At 43.5% G+C, this 23,618-nt stretch overlaps 1 protein-coding gene across 1 annotated transcript in view; it reads left to right on the forward strand.

The window, feature by feature from the left end:
* Window positions 1-23,612, forward strand: part of GRIN3A (glutamate ionotropic receptor NMDA type subunit 3A) — a 41,622-nt gene extending 18,010 nt beyond the window's left edge. The window contains exons 3-8 of the mRNA XM_085047896.1: window positions 4,151-4,296; window positions 5,843-5,958; window positions 8,063-8,214; window positions 19,092-19,256; window positions 19,999-20,072; window positions 23,055-23,612. Coding sequence (XP_084904022.1) covers window positions 4,151-4,296; window positions 5,843-5,958; window positions 8,063-8,214; window positions 19,092-19,256; window positions 19,999-20,072; window positions 23,055-23,391 — 990 coding nt within the window. The 3' untranslated portion in view covers window positions 23,392-23,612. The remainder of the gene's footprint in view (window positions 1-4,150; window positions 4,297-5,842; window positions 5,959-8,062; window positions 8,215-19,091; window positions 19,257-19,998; window positions 20,073-23,054) is intronic.
* The last annotated feature ends 6 nt before the right edge of the window (window positions 23,613-23,618 follow it).

Consider the following 23,618-nt stretch of genomic DNA (forward strand, 5'->3'; position numbering starts at 1 on the left):
ACAGCTTCATCACAACAGCTTCCTCACAGCAGAGTGTGCAGGTGGTTCTAAAACTTTGGGGTGCACCTAAAGAACAGCCACTTAGGGTATACACTGTTGCTTTAGGGATAAAACTCAGTTCACTGATATGAAATCCATGATCTGCAGTATTTGAGATGCAAAAATGATGCTTTTAGCTGCTGGAACTGTCACCTGTTTTAGGAGAGCCACTAACCAGCAGCACTGAATAGGTTTTTAACCCCTTTTAGCTGCTAGCAAATAAAATACTGAAATGCATTAGCAGTTGATAGCTTTTAACATTGTTTTTTAGGTTCTCCATTGATATGTTTATACCCTTGCTGTTAGACTGCCCAGGATGTTGGTGCTCCCCTTCTCAAGCTCAGCCAGCACAGTTTGCAGTTGGCTGTGGTGCTTGGTGGCCTTCCCAGACAGCACTCAAAGGGCTGGTAGCTTGATAAACACTAATGGATCTTCAAAATGGAGATCCAGGAAAAATTCCTTCACCAAAAGTGTTGTCAGGCATTGGAACAGGCTGCCCAGGGAAGTGGTGGAGTCACCATCCATGGAGACATTTAAAAGACATGTAGATGTGGCTCTTGGGGACATGTTTTAGTGATGGGCTCAGCAGTGCTGGGTTAATAGTGATTGGGGTCTGATCTTAAAAGTCTTTTTAAACCTAAATGATTCTCTGATTCAATGATCTGGCAGTTGGAGAAACTTAAATACCTTTATTTGAGATACTGCTACTTTGCAATATCTGCACCCATAACAATCTTCACATCTTGTCCAGTGAGTTGTCAGGCCAGGACTTCTGACTTCAAAGCCTCTCTCCAGGTCTAAACAAACCTTGTTCTTCCCATTTCTTACAGCCATAGATGTCTGATTTTGCAGGGACTTCATAAGGCTGTCTAAGCTGATTGCCCAGAAAACTCATGTCTGGAGATGGCTCTGCAGCTATTGCATTCATTTATTTTTAATCATACTTGAATCACCAGCAAACCTCCAGGTGTTCTGGATACAAAAAGTGTCAACATTTTCTGTGCTTTTTTCCTGCTTTGTGATGATTGTTCACCTTTGACACTAACAGAGCTTTGAATGAAGAAACACAGTGTGTAGAAACACAGGAGAGTGCACAGTCTCCACATAGCAGAAATGCCTCTAATTTCAGCAGCTATTTCTTCCAATAAGCTGGTCTTTATATTTGCAATTACTGACATAAAAGTAAGTAAGTGCCTCTCCTGGATTAGCAGTTAAAAAACACCAGGTAGAATCCATTCTTGATTCTTCAAATGCTGATTTTTCAGTTTGTGGTTTCTCCAAAGCCCTAGGCATTAAGAATCTGTTATTGGTTTATAGAAAACAGAAAGACTCTTTCATACAGGACTTTCAAAACATAAAGAAACACAAAAGAAGGAGAGCATGAGAAACAGAAAAGATTAGAAAAAAGAGACAACTAATAAGGTAAGATTCACAGGAAGACTATGTCATTTACCCATCCTGTCAGGACACAGATATTTGTGGTTTCCATCTTGTCACATAATCTTCCCAGGAGAGGACTACAGAAGGTAAGAAAGCAGCAATGACAAGTGATGAGTCTTGTTTCCATCCTGAAGTTTTTATCTTCTGTTGAAGCAAGTAACCCTTAGCAGTCTTAGCAAATGATCAGTGAAGTTCTTTTGGCAGCATTTGCACTGTCAATCCACAGAGCTGCAAGCAAACCTTTTCCTCCTGTGGATAAGCAGCAGTAGGAAGAAAACGGAAGTCCTTGAAAGACACAGAGGATTTAAAAAACTATTAGCATTTATCCTTTGTAAAAGGAGTTCATCAAATACAAAGTTGCAGACACATAATGATGCTGAAGGAAAAGCAGAGATTACCAGAAGCAGGTATAGCACTGGATGCAAAGGATGACTGAATAACTCCCTTACAAGACTTCCCAAGACTTCCCACCAGGCATATGGTGTTGCTAGAGACAAGATATTAAGCCAGAAGGACTTTTGATCTAATAAACATTCCAGTGTTGTCATCATTTGGGGTGAAATTTGACAGCGTGCCCAACACAAAGTGAAGCGTGGGCAGTCCTCAGTAAAGGATTTAGGATAGAAAACTGCATGGAGGTGCAGTTTACCGTTTTTATACCAGCCTTCCTCATTCAGGCTTAAAAATTGAGCTAAATGTAGGCATTGGTGACAGTCTGAGTGAGAGATGCTTTCCAGTGAAGTCAGACTTTGTCTGGAGATCAGATGTTGCACTGCAGTTGGCATCACTAGATGGGCTACAAACGTCACAACAAACATCTAAGGTGACTTGCAAGAAGCCAGGAAGATGTTGGGCAGTGTTCAGTGCTGGGTCTTAATGGGGTTTTTGGTCTTTTCACTGAAACTGCCAAGAAATAAAACCTACAAAAGTTAGTGCTGACGGGGGTGATGATGTTCTTGGGACAGAGAGGGCATGAATCCCACTCCAAATTCCTTCTTTAGGCAGGTCATCTCCAGTGCCTCAGGATCTGGGCTGGCAGCATTGTGCTGGAAGTCTCCATGATGCATTGTCACAGCCCAGCTCCTGTTATTTATGTCTTCTGGCACTTGAAGGCTGCTCCCACACTCCCAGGCAGGAACATTTCCCTCTGTGCCCACAGTCCTTCTGGCACAGCACTATGGCCAGCTCCAGATGGAGGCACACCCTGCATTGCTTGTCCCACAGCCATCTACACCAGAACACCTCAAAAAAATATGCAAGGACTCCCTCCATGCCCACAGACTTACATTTAGCTGCATCCATGTGTCATTCCTGGGAGGCAACAGAGGGACCAGATCAGCAAAGCACAAGGTGGTAACCTCCTCCCCACTTTTCAGGTAGAAGTTACCAGAAATACAGAATATTCTTACCTTCCATGACATCTGAAACATCATCCAAAAGAACTTTTTCTGTTCCTTTTCAGACTAAACTGGGTGACTGTGAGTTCGCATTGTACCTCTGCTATTCTTAAAAAATCTACAAACACTCTTTTATCCACTGGGTCATTGAAGAGAAGACTGGGAAAGGTCTTTTTACAGCTTTGTAATGCCCTGCACTCTGTTCTGCTTAGATGATAATGCAGAGGGCCAGATGGACTGGCAGAATGCTTCTTGGCTTGGTCTTTGCCAAGCAGAGTGTGGCCATGGTGAGATCATCCTTGCAAGCTGCTGAGATGTCCATGAGCTTCCTGGGAAGCAAATCCAACACGACTGCTTTAGCCTTAGCTCTGTTTGGCTTCCTGTGCTCCGGAAGCTTGGCCTGTAGAAACTGGTGGGTTGCTGAAGGCTTTTTAATGAGTGTGGCTTGGCAGCACTCAGCCGGCTCGAGGAAGTGCTTGGCATGGTGAAAGATGCTGCCTGACTTCTCCGTGGCAGTGTGAGACTTTCCCCACGAGCCACTAAATGCTCCAAAGGCAAACAGAAGCTTTAGAAAGCTGTGAAACCTTAGCTGGGCTCCTTGGGACTACAGAGCGTGGGGTCAGTTCAGAAAAAGGCAGGGCACAGACCCAAAGAGTGTGTGTTTATAGCCATGGTTGCAGCCTGGGCTGTGCAGAAGGGAATTCTCCCTCCTTCTCTCTGCCAGGGGAGACTTTTTGGTGCACACAGCCTTTCAGTCCTCAGCTTGCCTGTGGAGAATGATAGCAAAGACTACGATATACTGCCTAGGCTTCTAGGAATGAACTGGGGGTGCCACCCTTCTGCAGAAGGTTAAATTGTACCCTTAAGGAATCAGTCAAACATATTCTGCCAGAACAAATTCAGGCTCTGTGTCCTTTGCTGGCTACCCAGAGCCCCAGAAAGTGGATTGTAGCCAGCCCAGAGATTTGTCATAGCACTTCTGAAACATTGTCCATTCTAGAGACAAATAATCCCAGTAAACACCTGCATTTCGGTGTTCAGGCTCTTTCATGGGGATTGTTTTCCATGTTTGAAGAAAACCCTGAGAGTACACACAGAGGCTGTTTAGCCACCTGGAAAGTCTTTCCAGGTGTTTCCTGGGGAATGGGAAGCTGCCTGCAGGAAAACACCCGGAGAGGCAGGATTTCTGAGGAGCGCTTGGCACAGCAGGACCGAGATGCCAGATGTGATGGGAGGCGAATGGCTCTGCTAACCTTCTCCTGTCCTCCCCTCAGCTGCACCACCCGTCCCAAGGGTTCCGGTTCGGCACGGTGCGGGAGAGCAGCGCGGAGGACTACGTGAGGCAGAGCTTCCCGGAGATGCACGAGTACATGCGGCGCTACAACGTCCCCGCCACCAACGACGGGGTGGCCTACCTGAAGTGAGCCCCTGCGCGCGGCCGTTGCGGCCTGGTTATTGAAATTGTTGAGGGAGATGACTGGATTAAGGTGCAAACGAGGCCAAAGTCAGTAGTATGGATTTTATTTAATAGTAAATGTGAGAGAGAGAGAGATGGGGGTGGTGTTGGTGGAGAAAGGTGATGGGGAGAGAGAAAAAGAGTGACAGACAGAGATTAAGTAGAAAATACCACCACTCCGTGGATCCTCTCCTTGAGGTCCTACTGATCCTCTCCTTCTGGTCTTCCCAGTGCTGAGGGTCCCACAAAACGTGGAGTTGAATTGATTAAGGCACATTTGGGCCAGGTGGGAATGCCCAGGTACCTCCTCTGGGTGTGGAGGTGTTGTCAGGCAAGGGCAGTGTATAAACTCCTGGCAGTTTCCTGAGCTTGGGAACCCTCTGTGAGGCAGGAAGAAACATCCAGAAAATAACATCCAGTCCAAGCAAAAGCTGAAAATGAGGTTCCTCAGTGTGGCAGGAGGAAAGACAGTGCTCAGAAAGGTACCTTAGTTTATCATTAAAATGAATAAAAGAAGCACTAGACTGGTAAAAAGTAATAAAAGTCTTGTTGCTTTAGGGAATCATCATATCAGTGTGCCTCAGAGGCATTCCTGCTTAACAGTCTGGAGTCACACAGCTCTTCCAGGAAACAGGAGGGGTGGTAATAAGCCTGAAATCATTAGTTCATTTTATTTGTAGAAGGTGTCTAGCAGATGGCCTGAGAACTTTTCATCAGAAGTTTTTTCCCATTGTTCCCTGTTTATATATGTTTTTCCAGACCCATCCTATTGATAATTAAGATACATGGCTGTTCTTTGGGTTAAACTGGACTCAATGGATTGAAATCAATAAAGTAATCACATCAGGAGAAACACACAGACTTTTAAGGGGAAAGGAATGGAGGGTGCAGTCCCTGGATCAGATGAGAACAGGCACTACAATGGTTCTTTTGTATCATTTTATGCAAGCATGCTGTTCAGAAATTATTATTTTAGTAAAATTTAGTCATCCACGTTTGCGAAGACAACACAAGGAAAAGCTGAATTGGGTGAAGGAAATAATTTACCTTGAATTCAAGGAGAAAGGAAGAAAAACACCTTTGAATAAATTATCCCAGTTATCCTTCTGTGTTTTTGCTTTAATATCCCCAAGTTTAACATCACAGAGAAACTAAGACAGAGACAATATTTTAGCAGTTTTTTATCTTTTCCACAAAAGTCTTGTGCTCACTTTTAAATGTGTCAAAGTCCAACATATTGTAGTGATTTTTGTCTTTCAGAACAATAGTATTTTGTGGTAGCAAAATAAGTCCTAAGCACACTGAACTGCTCTTAATGGACAAAGCTTGCATTTCATGCACAATTCCCTCTATCAAAATATAAATCAGTTTTCATTTTAAGTGCAGATGTGCAAGTAACAGTCCCTGTTTTCCAACAATAATCTTCCAGAGAACTGCACAGGCAAATGTTGAGTGAGCATCACTGAGTCTTAGACTGTGATTTTGTTTCTGATTTTGATGTTGAATACAGGCATGATCCAGAGAAACTCGATGCCTTCATCATGGATAAAGCACTCTTAGATTATGAAGTGTCAATAGATGCTGACTGCAAGCTCCTGACAGTGGGAAAACCCTTTGCCATTGAAGGTAATAATCAGTTTTATAACACACTGCTCTCATGTTCCTCATGTGTTGCATTTGCTTTGTTGTGCTGTGTATTCTCTGTGAAAATACACAGGTGAAACTGAGGACCTCCAGAGGATTATGATAAAATCTTCAGTGACTGAGCAGAGCAAAAGCTCCAGAGTTTTCTTATGTTTTTTGAGCTCTCAGATCACTTCTAGCACCTATTCAAGGCCAGGTTGGGTGGAACTTTGAGAAACTTGATTTAGTGGAAGACCTCGCCATGTCAAGGGCTGGAAGTAAATGATCTTCAAGGTTCTTTCCAACCCAAACCATGCTGTGATTCTGTGATTCAATGACCTGTTGCCATGCTGCATATAGAAATTATTCCAAGTGCTCAGTCTGTCTCCAGACAAGTAGAAGGCAGAGACCCATTTCCCTGCTAGCCACAAGATAAAGATGCCCCTGAAATGAGGATTCTCTTCTGCAGCTCACTTTGTTGACATGTGTTCAAAACCCAATGAAACGTGTTCAAAATGCAGCTCTGCAGTTCTACTCTCATCTGAAGCAGAGAAATCCTGTTCCCATTTTAAAGGTCAGCTCAAGATTCCCAGTGAATCTGTATTTGAGTGAGGAGGGAGCCTGCCCTAGTGCATCCCTCCTGCAGCCTCGAGGAATTAGCGAGGACAGCTCGGAAGGCAGCCTGGAAGCAAGGCTGGTGTGAAGCACATCCAGCATGGATGAGCACATGGGCAGCGGATTTTTGGAGCCACTTTTGTGATAGATGGACAGTGGAAGGGTCTGGTGCTTCCAATTTCCTCTCCCAAAGCCAATCACTCCTACTGCTCCCATCACACATTGAAAAAACCTTCTTCAGAGACCTGATAAATCCCTTTCAGAAAGGTCAGCTCTGCTGAATTGAAACCAAAAGCTTCCACAACTATGAATTAAGTGAATTAAATTTCAACATGGAAAAAGAAACAAACAAATAAACCCTGAACTATGTGATTTTGGATGGCTGGACTTTGTATCACCCAATTACAAAGAATATATGCTGAAAATGTGATATTTATGAGTCCTAGCTGGGCCAACTGTGAAACAAATCCTTCTAGGTGAGCAAATTTATTCAGGCGGAATTACAGGCACAATGTAAAAAACTCAGCAACAATACTACTGCATTGTTGGTACGCGTATCACCTCATCATTCATTGAAAAGAAAGACACTGTCATGGCAAATTCAGCACTTGTCTGCTTGTCAGGGTTTTTTCTTTCTTCCTATGTTGTCATGGGGTTTTTTAAGGAGGCAGTCTGAAATTCTGAATTCTGAACTGAAAAGCAAAAATCCACAGTGGACTAGAAATGAATCTCTGCAGGCAATTGGCATGCAAGTGCATGTCTTCTAGGCATCAATTGTTTTTGTTTAGAATTTCTAAAGTCAAACCCCAGATTCTGCAAATAGAAATACCATATTCAGAGTTACTGAATTCATTTTCACTTACACTAAGTCCTTTACCAGCACTTTAGCATGGTGAAAGACAACACAGTGGCTAAAAAACTGCATTTATTAGTATCTGAAAGTCCCTGTCAGTGCCAGAGCAGAAATGCATGAACTGAAAGCAAAGCCCCCAGGCTGTAAATTGCTGTGTGATAACAATGAGGACTGCTCCTGTATATATTTACATGCATGCAGCTCCTCATCAGGAGATGCGTAGGAAGAAAATGTCACATCTGACACTGCAGTCACATCCACACCTCTGACAATGGAAAGGATCACAGAATGGTTTATGTGGCATTCAGGCCCCTTGGAATTGCTGAAAGGATCAATAGCAAGGGCATGCAAAATCTGTGTTTCTAGTAAAAAGGCAGATTTATTAATCCTTTACATCCATCTTAAGTTTTTGAACCTCCAGTTCTACATATTGTGTGGCAGTAATAATTTTGAATTTCCTTGTTCTGTTTGTATTGGGTGACTTAATTTTGCACAGCACAGCATTCTCAGACCACAGTAAGCCAGGTTTGAGCTGGCTGGCTGAAACAGAGTGCCAGCTTGCTCTTCCATGCCAAAATGAGCATACTTCAGCAAAATCCAAACATGAAAGAGAGATGATTGTGCTGTTTTCCCTTCTAGGATATGGCATTGGTCTTCCCCCCAACTCCCCGCTCACCTCAAACATCTCTGACCTGATCAGCCAGTACAAATCCCACGGCTTCATGGATGTTCTGCACGACAAGTGGTACAAGGTTGTTCCCTGTGGGAAACGAAGCTTCGCCGTCACGGAGGTAAGCCATGACCTCGAGTCACCCCAGTGAGGCTTTGTGCAAGCTGACAGTCATTTCCCCTCACTCCCAGTGACATGCCCACATGGCAGGAAGGGGTGGCAGCTGAAGGGAAGGAGGAGGCTTCAAAGGCAAGAGCTGCTGGCCTGGGCAGCAGTTGGATCACAGCAGGAAGAGAATGTCAGTGGGACTGTCCTGCTGAGTTAGGCACCAGAGAGCTCTTCCAGACACAGGCAGGGCATGGAAAGGGCATTAAAAATCCTAATCTGGCACAGGTTAAAAATCCTAATCTAGCAAACCTGTCTGATTCCACTCAACTTTGTGTGTATCACCATCCACAGAGAGAGGTGGAACTCAGGACATCCCGAATTTTTACTACGCCCTTCCACTTCTGCAGGCAGCCACCTGTACCAAAGACAGGATTTCAGGCTGGAATTGGCCTGCTGAGACATCATGCCAAGAAGAGAGGGGGAGTAGGTCTCACTTCCATGTAGATCTATGGGAAATGAAAGTAAATCTCCATGGATTTACATCCCAGTACCAAATCAGAGGGGTTATGCCAGCTCATGGCAGCTGAAGAAGTAGGCCATTATTTATGAGAAAAAGATGACTCTTATCAGAATAGCCATTTTCCCTCAAGTTCCCTTGACTGTCAAGTGAAAAAAAAAAAAGATAAAGTACTGAGGGATCAAAAGCACCAGCAATGTCTGAAGCTTGAAGCATAATCTTTTAGGTCAAGGTCTTCCAGAAGGGGTGGGCTATGTGTTCTCACTGCTACAAGACACAGAGCTCTGCTGTCTCGTTCTCAGAGTGTGCAGACAAATGACAAACACACCCTGTGTTTTCCCCAAGGAAGAGGCAGCACAGCCATTCTCCCATCAAACAGAAGCACAGTTTCCTGGGGCTCTGACTCCCACTTTTCAATGGTCGCCTGAGCACCTCATCTGCAACCTCTGGCTGCTGACTGAATCACTAGAAAGCTAGCATTTTTTGGAGATATGACAATCTTTATTTGGAATTTTTAATACATAATTTGTTGGGGTACTTCTGCATGTCTGACTACATTTTTTACTTTTTCATTACAATTGTGTCAATATGAAATAAATTACATTTTAACATCAGGCATTTATAGAAGAAAATTCAATTTATTTTTTATCCAACTTTTTCTTTCTTTTTTTTATGTGATTAATTCAACACAAGAAAGCAAACTTAAACAAAATTGTGTATTCACTGCTCTTTCTGATTTAGCTTATCTGAAGATTATATTATCATCTAAAAAGGGAATTGTCTTTTTAAAATAGCACTTTCTTCAATGACCTCTTGTTACTCTACATTTTAACACAATCTTTTGAATTAGATCTCAGGAAAATTACTGTGTGGTATTGGTGTTAATTACCTCTGTCTTAAAGCACAAAGCTCTTACAGCTGAAAAAACTCAGCTTCCTAATAATTCCCTAGTGATGTGATATAAGGAGCTTCCTCTGATTGTGTCTTACCCCAGAGGATGCATCTGGGGCTGTATGCTCTGCATCCTTAGTCATAGAATGAATTCCAGTTAAAAATGCAGTTTTAATTAGTACTGGTTTTCTCCCAGAATATATGGTTGCTTCTTTAACTCAGTAGAGTGAGGTGCACAGAGGGAGGAGCATGAGATGATCCACTGGGATGCAAGGAGTAAAGTATTAGCACCTGAGTAATGCCTACCTGTAACAACTGTGAGTAGAGGTACATATGTGGGGGTCCCTGCTCAAAAGGTTACCAGGAGAGGTAAATAATCAACAAAAGATTCCTCCCAAAAGGTAGAGGAGGTGGGAACAAAATCTGCTTCAGTCTGAAAATTCAGATTTTGACCTGTGAGTAGTCCCATGGAATTCCTTTTTTTTTTTTTTTCCCAGTATTGAACAGGTTTCAAGCGCAGGATTTTAGGGGAGGCCTTAAGCTTGGGGTCTCAGCCAGAGGACATGTTGTGCCTTAAAGTAATTCAGTCTTTTGAGTGTAAGCTCCATGTGAAGTCCAGAAAGAAGGGCAGGTCTAGCTGCTCCCAGGCTGGTTATCTGACCACAGTCCTTATTTGATCTTCAGTTGCACTAATTCAACATGCACAATTGAGTTTTTATTCAGAAATTAAGGTCCAACAGGCTGGTTCATGTGTCTGAACTGAGGGTCTCAGACTGTGAAGTTCAGCAAGTGCAACATCCTGCACCTGGGTCAGGGCAATGTCAAGCACAGGTACAGGCAGGGCACAAATACGAAACAGATTGAGAGCAGCCCTGGGGAGAAGGACTTGGGGATTTGGTGGATTGGAAGCTCAAGATGGCAGCCCAGAAAGCCAAAGATGTCCTGGGCTGCACCAGAGGAAGGGAGAGCAGCAGGTCAAGGGAGGGGATTCTGCATCTCTGCCCTCTGTGGGGAGACCTCACCTGCAGTGCTGCACCCAGCTACAGGATCCTCCACATGAGAAGGATGTGGCACTGTTGGAGTGGAGACCACAGAGGTGATCAGAGACCTGGAGCTGCTCTGGAGCCAGGCTGGGACCTCTGGAGGTGTTCAGCCTGGAGAAGAGAAAGCTCCAGGGAGAGCTTACAGCCCCTTCCAGTGCCCAGAGGGGCTCCAAGAAAGCTGGGGAGGGACTTTGCACAGGGGCCTGAAGTGACAGGACAAGGGGGAATGGCCTTAAGCTGAAAGAGGTAGATTTACATGAGATATAAAGAACTTAATTAAGCATTTAGGCAGTGAGGCACTGGCACAGGTTGCCCAGAGAAGCTGTGGCTGCCCAACCCTGAGAGTGTCCAAGGCCAGGCTGGACAGGGTTTGGAGCAACCTGGTCTGGTGGCTGGCATCCCTGCCTGTGGCAGGGGGGTGAAACTAGATGGTCTGTAAGGTCTCTTCAAACCCAAACTATTCTAGGATTCTATGAGTCTAAAATGTCACTCAAAGGTCCTTATGTAATCAGAAAGTGAACAGAAGCAGAGCACAACTTGCAAGTCTGTGCCATTGTGGGGTAAGCTCTGCTAAGTCCAGATCTTCACTTTCCTGAGTCACCTCACTTTTAACACATCTCCCACATGCATCCCCTCCTCTTCATCCACTCCTTCTGGCCAAGAACTTGCAGATTTTATAACATGTGATTTCTCTTAGCTGGGACAAATTTACTAAACTAAACTGCCAAGCAGCGAACACTGTCTAAAGCACAGGTTGCCCACTGTTACAGGAAGAAGCATGGGAATTATTCTTGGACTTACCTTTATGTTGGTCTGTATCACTTACTCCTGTACAGTCCAGAAATCTCTGTAATTTAACTCCCTGCACTCAGTCACAGTAGTATTCTACAGATTCACTGAAGTGTGGACAATGTTCAACACAGAAGCAGATAATTCATTTTTTGAAAAAGTCTCAGCTTCTCAGTGGGTAGTCATTCACATGGGTTATATACCAAAGTGAGACCCAGCAATTGCCTTTTGACAGCAAGAGTAAGGCTTTGTATTTTTCTATGTCTTTTTGATAAATTTGGTCTGTGACACACTGCACCTGTTGACCAAGAGTAATAACCTGAAAATGGGGATATATGCAGGTGAAATACTGATCAGTATAGCCTTTAAATTGGTGGAATATCCATCATCCTTTTTTGTCATTACCTCTTTAGCTGTACCTGATTCTTATTCACCTGTCACTCCTGCCCAGTGAAGTTAATTTTTCTATAGATTTGTTTTGAGATCCATCTTTTACTAATCTTACACTGGGAAATTATATCTCCTGTGGCAGAACTCACTGCTAGCTCTTCCCATTTCTTTCTGTCTGGTGGTGGATGTGCACTTTGTTCATTCTGAATTACATTTCAAAACAAAGTTGTTGTGGAAAGATATGATTCAGCCTGGGGCTGGAGGATTTGCAGTGACTCTTTAAGCTGGAAAACCAATAAAGATGAGTCTGAAAGTGCAGAGGTCAGAAGTGCTTGACTCTGCTGTTTTGTATGAGCCTCGCCAGCAAAACCACTTACCCAAGGCATCTTACCCTGGCCATTTACTGATTTTACACTGGATCATTTATGGGGGATGCAGCTGATTCAGGCTTGGAAAGAATACTGCAGTGTGAATTGCACTTTACCCTCTCTGCTGCAGGTAATTTTGGGTAGCAGTAGCTGTCCTTGTTGAGTGCCAACCTCTAGCAATATTGCTTGAGTACTCTTGATTTAAAATTGTTATGCTCTTATTTCAAAGCAATTCCTTTGTGGCAAAACTGCTGAGCTCCCTGCTTGGGGCAGAACATGGTGCAGGAGGGAAGAGAGGTTGACAGAATTAGATTTTCACATCACATCTGGACATAATCAGTGTAATTTGTTTTCATTTTGCATCAATAACAGCCCTACTGTTGTTCTCACTGATGCCTCTTCAGAAGGAGTCAGGCTCCTGGGACTTGCCCCTCCATCCCATTAGCTCCACCCAAGCTCAGGAGAGACTCCAGGGAGAAGGTTTATACAAAGAGGGTGGAAAAGCACTAGCAGAGGCTACCCAGAGAGGTGGTGGCTATCCCATTCCTGAGTGTTCAGCTGTCCCTGGAAGCATTTGAGGTGCCAAGCAAGCTGTTCTAATGGAGTATATCCCTGTCCCATTGTGGGGCAGCTGGACTAGATGGGCTTGAAAGGTCTTTCCACTCCAAACCCGTCTATGATTCTGTGATTTTTAGGAACTAAAAGCTTTGCAACTTTCTGCTCCTGGCAGTAAAACAGCTCTGGTACCCAATCAGCAGGGCTGCAGGCAGGGGAATGCCTGAAAGCAAGTTGCCTGCAGTCAGTGGGTTTGGCTGCTCAGGCCAGGCTGTGATGACCAGGGCAGGGTTTATCAGGACAGTACAAAAAAAGAAGAACCCTTCCTGGTCCAGGGAGTAGTCAGGGTTTGGGAAGAGCTGAGTGTGCACACAATTTCATAGCTTTTAAAAAAATGTTACTGTTGAAACTGTATCTTCTATTTCAGTTGAAAGGCTTACATATTCTCCCTTCTATATTCACGATGGTCACAGACAGCTGGAGCTGTAGAACTTAGAGTGATTTCCACACTGACTGGCAGTTCAGTCAGATAACAGCCAACACATGGAATGAAAAATTATATATTGCCACATGCCATTATCCCAGCTGTTAATATCAAGAACTTGCTGATGCTTCACACAAATGGTATCTAACCTGACAATTAAAAAACAATATATGGAAGCACACAGACCATGGCAGCCCAAACTGACCCTGTCACTGCAGTCCCACTTCTTTCCATGGATGGTGATGCTGGGGAAGGCACAGTGCCATGAACCTCCTGCCAGTGCCTGAGGGACAGGTCAGTGCTAACAGTGGGGATTGGTTCCTGACCCCAGCCTTCCATCTGATCCAGACCAGCCACACAGCAAAAATAAAATTCTTTCAGCTTAGAATCATGGAATTATTTGGGTTGGCAAAGACCTCTATGATAATGAATCCAGCCATTAACCCAGCACTGCCAAGTCCACTGCTAAACTCTGTCCCTAAGTGACACATCTGTAGGTCTTTTAATTCCCCCCAGGGATGGTGACTAATCATTTTTTCATCTCCCATCAGTGGTGGGATCATGGATTGCTCATCTCTCGAGTCTTGGCAGGAACTTGCTGAACTCACCATGTCTTGTGCCTGAATTGATGATCTTTGGCCTCAGCATCAAACAAGAGGCAAAAACAGACAGTGCCTCATCCATCTTGCCACGATTTCATCCAGCTGTCTTCCAGAAAATTGTGCCTTTCTGCTCTGTGTTCTTCCTAGTGCCCTTAAAGGTCAACCTGTAGTTTCCCTTTTTGTTACACCCATCACCTGACAACTCAGCAGTGACTTCTCCAACCTTGAAGCTCTAGTTTATGTTTGTCCCTGGTGCACTGCAGGTGTCAAGGCAAGGCCATGCAGACACTTCCAAAGAGGAAACAAACTGCCCTGTGCTCATAAATAGCAGCTGCCCATCAGTCACCTTTCACAGTACCTTGTTGCCAGAGTGTGAAAAGCGAACACAAAGAACAGGGTAAAAATGTTCTGCTGTACCAGGACAATTTTCTCTGCTTTGCCCCACAGTCTGGGGAGGAGAGTTGGCCCTTGCCCACAGGAGAGACTGGGAATGTTATGAAAAAGGGTCTCATGAAGTGACAGATCTTGCATTGAGAAAGGGTTATTTCAGCTTGGCAAGAGACAGTGGGTTCTGGACTTGCACTGTGGAAAAAAATATTTTGCACAATGGTCCTGCAGAAAGGAGTGGATGAGTATTGACTCTGTCAACAGAGTCAGGAGAGGATGTCTCCTGCAAATGAGTAATAGATTTAGATTCATCCATCAAAACTGAAAACAAACAAAAAAAAAGGTGACTGACTGAGGAGATACTGACAAGGCTTGGAAAATTGATGAGTAGAAAATAAAACATTTATTACACAACGGAGTGTTTTCCCAGGTCTGTGCAAAAGCCAACACAATGAGCAGGGAAAGGAACTTGTCTTGCCAATGCAAGACAATATTTACACTATCTTGAAATTTGTCACTTGAAACTCTAAAGCCATGGTCACCAGTCTTTGCCAAGGATAATCCCCCTGAAGAGATTAAATATGTATTATTTTAAGGCTGTCAGTTCTTTGAGAGCACAGAAAGCCATAAGAATGAAAATCAATTGAAAATATAACAGTCTCTCTCCAGCTACAATAGGGAGAGGGGGACATGTTTTAATACCACTTAGTTGACTAAATAAAAGCATCAGCATCAGTAGGATTTTGCAAGTCTACTGAGATGTGTAAATGAGTTTAGAATTCTGCCCTTCATATCCATTTATCCCTGCTAATTCCTTCTTGACACAGGTGCTGCAAGACTTAAGTTCCTAATATTGGCAAACCTTTTTAAAATCCATACAGGGAAAATGCAATCCAAAAAATGCAGCTTATTATTGTAATTAACACACACATGATACCCTTGTTTAGTGCTTGGGTTCAGCAGTGTGTAGCACCAATATCTTTGCCGTGCTGCCAACCTGCAGAGTATCCACAAGAATCTTTACAAGCTTCTAATTAGTGAAAGCTGGACTGCAGGAGTATTTGATGACTTAGTGCAACCAGGAAGAGTGAAGCATTTACAGTCTCCTGTAGTAGGGAGCAAATCAGGAGTTCTTGCCATGAAAACAAATGCTGAAATTACTAAGCGCTGTTTCTCTGCTCCCTGCTCCAAGGTGAACTCAAATGTCAGACTGTCTTCTCTGCATCTCTTTGCTTCTATTCAGGGCTCAAAAAAACCCAAAAACATATGACTACAGTGGAAACAGCAGGAAATATTTAGATAGCAATTGTGGCTATGGGTTGATAAATTGGAAAAGTCTCTCCAAGGATATATTAAAAAAAAGAAAAAGCAGATACCTCCACTTCTGCACTTGTACTTGGTTTTTCAAAAAATGCCAATTCCCCAGTTTGTCAGTGGGAGACAACCTGGAGGCTGTTGCCACTGTGGTGCTTAGCACCCATTAGCTGTAATTATCCCAGGATTGACTACACTGCTTATTGCTCCAGAGCTATCACATGGCCATAACTGAGTTCCTTTTCCTAAAATGCAGGGAGCTACTTCCTGAATTTATGGTTACAAACTTGGAGCAAGGACTGTATTTTTATCCTGGCTTAATACAGAATACACCACATGGCCTTTCGTTCCTTAAAAAAAAAGAAAATAAAAGGAAAAGAAAATAAGATAGTGCACTAGAGAAATCCATCTATTTGTTTTCTGTTGCCAGCACTCCCCCAACAACCACCCACACCCACTGTCCTGACCCCTACCCCTGGGCAGAGAGGAAACCATGCAGAGGGAAAGAATGCAGAGAAACCAGTTCATTTCTGCTCTTTCCATATATATTCTACATATGTACCTAAAATCACATAAATTACTTACAAAGTAAGTATTAGGGCTTGCTCCTGCAATCAGCATGAAGCAATAAGAATGAGAGGTGCCTCTGTTAGATGGTTTCCTTCATTATTTAACACATGTGTGTCTACAGTAATTATGGACAGCTGATAAACAGCCACTTTAAAATATTTTAAATATTTTACAATATTTTGTGAATGTGCTGATACTGCTAAATATAATTACTCCACACACTGTAGGACACACTGTGCTAATTATTTCTCCCCTACCTTGTTTTCCCACTTAATTTAGTCTCCAAAATTTCCTCCTACTGTGCAGCCTTTATCAGGCAGTTCTTCTGATGCATTACCTTCTTTATTGCTAGGTGAAATATTATTGATGCTTTGTTTTGGCATTTCGTTTTCTAGGAAAAGATGTCTTGTTTGGGACAATTTCAAAAGCCATCCATTACAGGTGAAAAACTCATCCAGGATGACAGTGCTGGAATTTCTTCCACCTGCTTCCATTGAAGGCAGAAAACAATTCTGCAGAGCTGACAGGACAGGGAGCCAGACCCTCATCAGCATAAATCAGAGACTTTGCTGAAGACAAAGGAGTTATTTTTCATGTAAGGAGCTGGCCAAGTGTTCTCCCTGCAGCAGTGGTGGAGTGGCATCAAACACTGACCCCAGGCTGCAGGAGACATCCCAGCATGCAGGAATCCCCACTGCAGTAGGGGTTTTTATTACTCTTTTGAATGGCTAGACTTTTAAGATATTACATTAAACCTAGATCCCATGGCAAGAACCACCCATGGATTGTTACTTTTTGTGACATCCAACAGCTGGAGCCTGGCAGCATCTGTAGATAGGTGTGTTCATCAGATGACTGAGCAAACATATTCCCTTTTAATTATTGTTCTGTTTGTTCTTATGTTTACTGTTAACTCTGCATCTCCAAGTAAGCTGTTGCATGTTTGCCCTTGAACACCCTTTCTGGGAAGGGAGTGAGTTGCATTAGAGCTGCCTGGAGAGCTGGCAAAAGCACCTTTAAACCAGCATGTTCAGGTAGTTGGGATAGCAGGTTTTTTGCTTCTAACAGAAACTTGCATGTGTGCTGAATTCAAAGATGGGCCCTACTGAGGTATTAGCTGTGAGACCTCTGAGAAGAAGGTCAGACATGGGACCTCACCCTGATTTTGTGCTACCTTGGCCAAAAGTCGGGCTTCACTGCCAGTTAAAAGAAAGAGGTCACACAGACCTCCTGCCAAGCACTTTGGTTCTGGAGTGGTTTAAAGCATTACCACCTGTAATCTTTGTGTCACCCTCCTATGCCCCTGACTGGAAGGACAAACTGTGGGACAGCAGGTTCTTGTCAATAAAAAAATTTGATGTGGAGAGGGAAGTTTTGCTTTGAGGTTGAAATGATGCAGTCTCAGCATCAGAAAACCCTTTTGCCAAAACTCTGACACGCTTCTATCCCAGAGCCACTCTGCAATGTTTTTCACTTTCCAGGCTGCAGTAAGTTTCTTTAGAAATCGCTTTTACACCCCCATTATACCCTTCAACACCCTTGAAGTGTTTATTCACTGGCAAAAAAATTCTCATCCCAAAAGTTCTGCTTAATGTGCTTTAGGACAAGGAGGTTGATTTTGGCAGAGAATCCCCAAAACAAGAGTACATTGCCAGTGCCACATGGGAAAGTTCTCACTCTGGTAGATTGCTGAAGTTCTGTTCTTGTAAAAAACCCATGATATGCCATCTCATACCATTGTGTTTTAAAGAACAGAAATCAAGTATGCAAACCAGGAATGAAATATGCAAACCAGAAGAGAGAAATACTGCTCACAATTGCCCAACAAAAGTACACAATGGGACTTCCAAGCCCTCAACTTCAGTGGACCCATCACTTACCAGCTCTGTGGCTTAAAAAGACCTCATAACAAGAGTTCACAAATATTCTGTGATTTACCTTTTGACAAATTCCAGTTTCTTTTTCCAGCTTATAGAAATAATCATAGTAAAGCACAATCCACACCCCCACCCACTGAGAAAATGAACACAAGGAAGGCAACAGGTCAGTTGTCCAGGGTAACAGCATCACAGGTGACACACAGCCCCACCCAAACTCTGCTCCTTTTTTTTTCCCTCTAATTTGCTTGGGGAATAACATTGTTTAATAGAACAACACAACTGGAATTTGTATTCCTGTAAATATTTCCACATTAGTCTGTGGGAAGTAATTTTTAGCAAGGGATTTTATTTATTGATAAACTAAGTTACGGAGGTGTGAGAATAAAGGTAACATGCATACCTCACCCACACATTGCAGTGCAGGTATTTGTGGTACAGGTTCCTGCTGTACACAGTTTTTTGGTGTTCAAACATGATTAATGCCATTAAGACAAATTAATTAAAGGTTTCCAACCCTACATGAAAATGGTGGGTAGGCAAAACAAAGGTGGGAGTGTTCCTGTTTTCCATATTTGCAGTCAGAGTTCCTAACAAACACAATTTCAGTCATGTTAATGTAGGGAGTGAAGGGATGCCATGTTTGTGCTACTAATTTCACATTTTCTCCATGACCCTCCACCAAGGGTAAAGCACGGAGAGGGAAAGTTAACAATCAATTCCCAGAAAATATAAACATTAGCTCCCTGCTGATGAAGGACTTGCTTTGCAGTTCATTTACTACATTCTTTGAAGCAGTACTTGCTTTTACAAATGCAAAGACATCACAAACACTGGATTCTTGTACATGTTTAACACTTCATCTCATTAGGGAGATGGCAAAAATTCCCTGGTGTTTGGCTGATTCTCTTCCCATGACAGATCCTTTGCTCCAAGTGAACACCAAGCAGCACAGAAAGGCTTTGCTGTGAACTGTACCAAGACTGTTCTGCATTGTTTCACCACTGTGTATTTAGTCAGACCACATTTCCACATGGGAAAACAAAGCATCTGCCTCACTGACAGCCTCCTGCATTAATTTCCCCTTTTGATTCTATTCACAGACACTGCAAATGGGGATAAAGCATTTCTCAGGGCTCTTCGTGATGTTGTGCGTTGGCTTTGGTTTGTCCATTCTCACCACCATTGGGGAACACATCGTGTACAGACTGGTCCTGCCACGCATCAAAAAGAAATCCAAGATGAAGTACTGGCTCCATACCAGTCAGGTATGTGTTCTGAAGGGTCTTGTGGCTAACTAAGAAAGCCTGGACAAGAACAAGGTATAAATGGTTTTAAGGGCACTGACAGTTGGCATTTGAAGGGTGACAGTGGCTTCTAGAGCATCAAGAGAATGGACTGGATCCTGACTTAAGGATGGAATGGGAAGCACAGAGGCAATAGTTCAAATATTCAGTTACAAATCTCACAAGAGGGACCTTTCCATTTGCACTTGGAGCCTCACAGCTCAGCTTTTTTGGATGACAGAAGCAGCAGTGTTGTTAGTCTGGACTAGCAAACGAGAACATTTTTTCTTACTGTTACAGGTTCCCAAATCTGTAAGGCATTCAGGAAGTGCTGAGTAACCTCCCTTGTTATTCTAGAGAAAGTAATGGGACAGAATTGCTCTGGGTGTTTGCTCTAAAGGAAGAAGTTACTTTGTGGCAAAAGGCACAAAATAGAAGAGCTTCTGTTGCTTTAAAGTAGCACAGTGAAAGAAATATTTTAAAACCAATTTTTACACCAGTGATTGTTCCCAAACTATTCATCAGCCTTTCAGCTTGCCCTTCTTTGGGAAACTGCAGGAAAATAAATCTGTTGTAATGACAAAGCGCAGACAATTGCTTGTATTCCTCAATGTGCAAAATAATTTATGCCCAAGTCCATCAGACAAAGCCCAAATTGTTTACCTATTTGTGGAGCTATTTTTAATCTTGCTTTTACTAATTTATTTTTCTCTTTTCACTCTAGAGATTACATCGTGCTCTGAACAGTTCATTTATTGAGGAGAAACATCAGCCTAAGAAAAAACGAGTAGAAAAGAGGTAGGACATTTGCCATACCTTAAAACACAAACTACAAAAATTACTTTGAAATTGAATACATTGTGTCTGGATATCTAGTTATGGATCTAATATACTCCCAAGGTTATAGAATTAAAAAAAGAAAAAGGAAACTGTAGAAGTGCCAAATGAGGAATGCAGAATTTTTTTTTCCATAGAAAGTATTAAACCTAGAAATCTTGTTCTTCCATGATTTTATGTATAGCTAATAAAAAAAATCCAATTCCAAAGACAGGCTTTGTACGAGTCAATTTGCCTTGTGTTTAAGGAATTAATGACTCCCATGCTAAAGAAATGGCAGGGAACGAGGGTTCCATGAGGCAGCTTTAGAGGGAAAGAGATCAGGCAACAAGAAAGCTGGGGAGAGGAAAATGCAGTCCTTTCAGAAACCTTTGTGCCCAACAACTCTTGTGGAAGAAAAAAATTAGGTAACAACCTTGCCTTATTTTCATAACCTGTATCTGCTGAAAAGGAGACAATGTGATATTCAGGTACCAGAAATGCACAGCATTGTATGGAACTCTGCAGGTGCTCAGCAATTCAACCCTACTGGTGCACTTTGTAAGGACACAGGCAGCAGCACTGCTTTTCTACAGAGTTGTCCAGCCATGGAGTATAGAAAACACAAAACAGGACGTTGTTGGATGTTTGGCCTGAATGAAAGCCACAGATGTCAATGTATGTTGTGTTTCTTTGACATTACTGCATTAAAGGCAGCATATATAAGGAAGTGAGCACCTCTAAACTGCCTTTATACATGAGCGTACAAAAATGCCTGCAACTGATTTCCTCTGCTCATTCATTCATCTTATCAAAAACCATCAAGTGTGCCACCTCCTTCTGCACAGCCACTCCTGGCTTTTGATCTGTGAGCAGCAAGAGCAGGCACTGAGTGATGGAAAACCTTTCTTCCTGCTGCACCCTCCTCGCTGGGTGCAAATATTCCCACCATCTGAGGCACTCACTCAGCTGAGGAAGAATCTGCCAGGGGATAGGGTTTTCTGGATCTCTGATGGTATAAAAAGCACCAGCCCAATTATCTGCCAGATACTGAGCAGTGCAAAAGGTTTGTAACATGAGGAGATGGCCCATAAGCCCCTCAGGAAATGGCTTAGAAAAAGAGCCATGCAGAGATTCTTCCAGCTTGGGAAAGTGAAGATGTACTGCTGTCCAAAACCTTCTGCCCACACAGCAGGCAGCCCACGGGTGTGTGCATGCAAACGCACACACTGTCCTTGCTCTTCTCAGCACTTGGGCTGCTCTTGGCACAGAATTTGGATGAATTTACCTCCACAGACCTACAAATGGCGAGTCCAGCTTGTCACGAACACGGGTGTGGCAAGGCACAACGCAGAGCTCTCCAATCAGTTGCATTATTACGTGTGCTTTCATTCCTGCTGGGGACTGAGGAACTCTTAAAAGCACCAAGGATACAGAAAATAGTTGGCATTCTGCTACTGCTGTTATCCACGTGGAAGAAAGTTCACGGAGATTTTTTAGACAGTAACTTTCCAAAAACTAGGAAAGCTGCTCAGCATCAGTAGCCCGATTGGAAATGGTTTGACCAAGTTGATGAAACTGGAGCGTTAATTGTGCACTCCAGCCTTGGTTAAAACCACCTGCCCTGACTTGAGAGTCTTCCCACCTTTTCTTTTGAAAGAGGAGAAAATCGCTGATCTGCACAAAAAGAAACAACCCTTCTCACACCTCCCTCCTGGGGTTCCCTGCAGCATGACCCAGGCAGGGGCTGCTGCTCCTGTCTGAAACCTCCCCCACTGAATCTCTGCCAGCCCATCTCTGGGAAAACACTCGCGATGGCCACCTCCTTGAATGGAATTTCCACTTTCCAACTTCCTCTTCTGCAAGCAGGTGAGAAAAGCATCCACTCCCAGCTCCTTGCTCCTCCAGAAACCAAATGTTTTCAGCAGCAAGCACCCTGAAATATCAACCTCCTTCCTTAACCTGGACACTGGGAGCTCACACAAAGAGCCCTTTTGTCCAAGGATATCCACAGAAGACCTTGAGGGTGGAACAGTTTGAAACGCAGCTCCTTCCGAGTTGATCAAATAAACAAACACAAACCTACCCCAAGGGGAAAGCAGGGCAGAAAGAGAAACTCCTCTCGCACAACAGCAAACTCTGGGCTTCCTTCTGCTCCAGCTGGAGAGTGAAGGCCATGGGATACTCCTGAGTTTGGGAAGGAATTCCAGGAAATGGCCTGATTTTGAGAGGGCAGCAGAGGGAAGTTCCCCAAAGAGAAGGAAAAGATTCTCTGGAAGCAAAAGATTATGGTGATATTTCTTCAGGAAAAAAACAAAAAATTGAAGCATTTGAAAAAGTTCCCAGATGGGAATTTCTGCCCCAACACAACAACCTCTCAGTCCCCTAGGTCTCTCAGGAAGCTCAAGAATGAACCTGCAAGGCTTGGATATACATCACTGGTGTCCATCCCCAGAGCACAAGCACCTCCCCAGCGAGTCTTCAAGTGACCACAGGACAAACCTTCCCCCTCCACCTCCCAAAAGCAACTCTAGGGAGTCTCTTTCCTTCTTCATGAGAGCAAATGCCCGAGCCAGCACAGAGTAGTAATACACAAAGGACTAATGCTGTAATAAACTTGGACATTGCAACTACAAAAGCTTTCTGAAAGCTTTGAAGGACTCGCATTTTCCTGAGCTACAGCTGAGTAATAATTTCATAACTTAAAAAAAAATTGTTTTGTGGCAGATGACATTCAGGATTTTGTTCCAGACTCTTGCTATGGTTGAATCACAAAAATTTGGTCATTTACATTCATGATTTGTGCTTTGCAAGAAAACATAATTCCAGGGATAAAGGAATAATATTTCTATGTAATCTATAACAGCACCTGTATATTTTTCCAGTAGGATGGCTCACAGGGGAGGTCTGCACACACAACAGAGCAGGTTCTGATTTGGTATTAACTCTTCTCTCTCTGTTCAGGGCTCACGTAGGGAACAGCCAGCATGCGGTGTGGAACACAGCCAACCTGGGCAACTGCCACCGGAAAAAATACATCTGCACTGATGAGGGGCAAAATGAGGTGACAGTCCATCAGCACCAGGACATCCCCCTGCCACAGGGGAGGAGAGAGACTCCGCCTTCCTTAACCACCAACGGAAAGGCAGAGTCTCTCAACACTGCCAGGACCTCAGTGCTGCAAGAGCTGACCGAGCTGGAGAAGCAGATTGAAATCATCAAGCAGGAGCTGCAACTCGCCATGGACAGGAAATCAGAGCTGGAAGAGTATGCGAGGACAAACAGGACTGCAGAGCCCTAGGCCAGCGTACCTGTGCCCTTCCCCTTTTCTTCCTTTCTCCCCTTCCTCCCCTTCCTCTGTAAAATTTGTAACACACTTTTGTAATGCCAGAAAGAGGTGCAAAAACAAAGCAGGCAATAAGCTCTTCAGGAGAGCTGAATTGCAGCTGCCCACAGCCACTGCCCCCCTCCTGAGTCCTCCTCCTTTCACAAGTTTCTTACTCTCCTGGAAAACACCAGCCGTTCCCA

The sequence above is a fragment of the Lichenostomus cassidix genome, unplaced genomic scaffold (assembly GCF_008360975.1).
Source record: "Lichenostomus cassidix isolate B80296 unplaced genomic scaffold, HeHo_3.0 HiC_scaffold_443, whole genome shotgun sequence".
NCBI classification, from domain to species: domain Eukaryota; kingdom Metazoa; phylum Chordata; class Aves; order Passeriformes; family Meliphagidae; genus Lichenostomus; species Lichenostomus cassidix.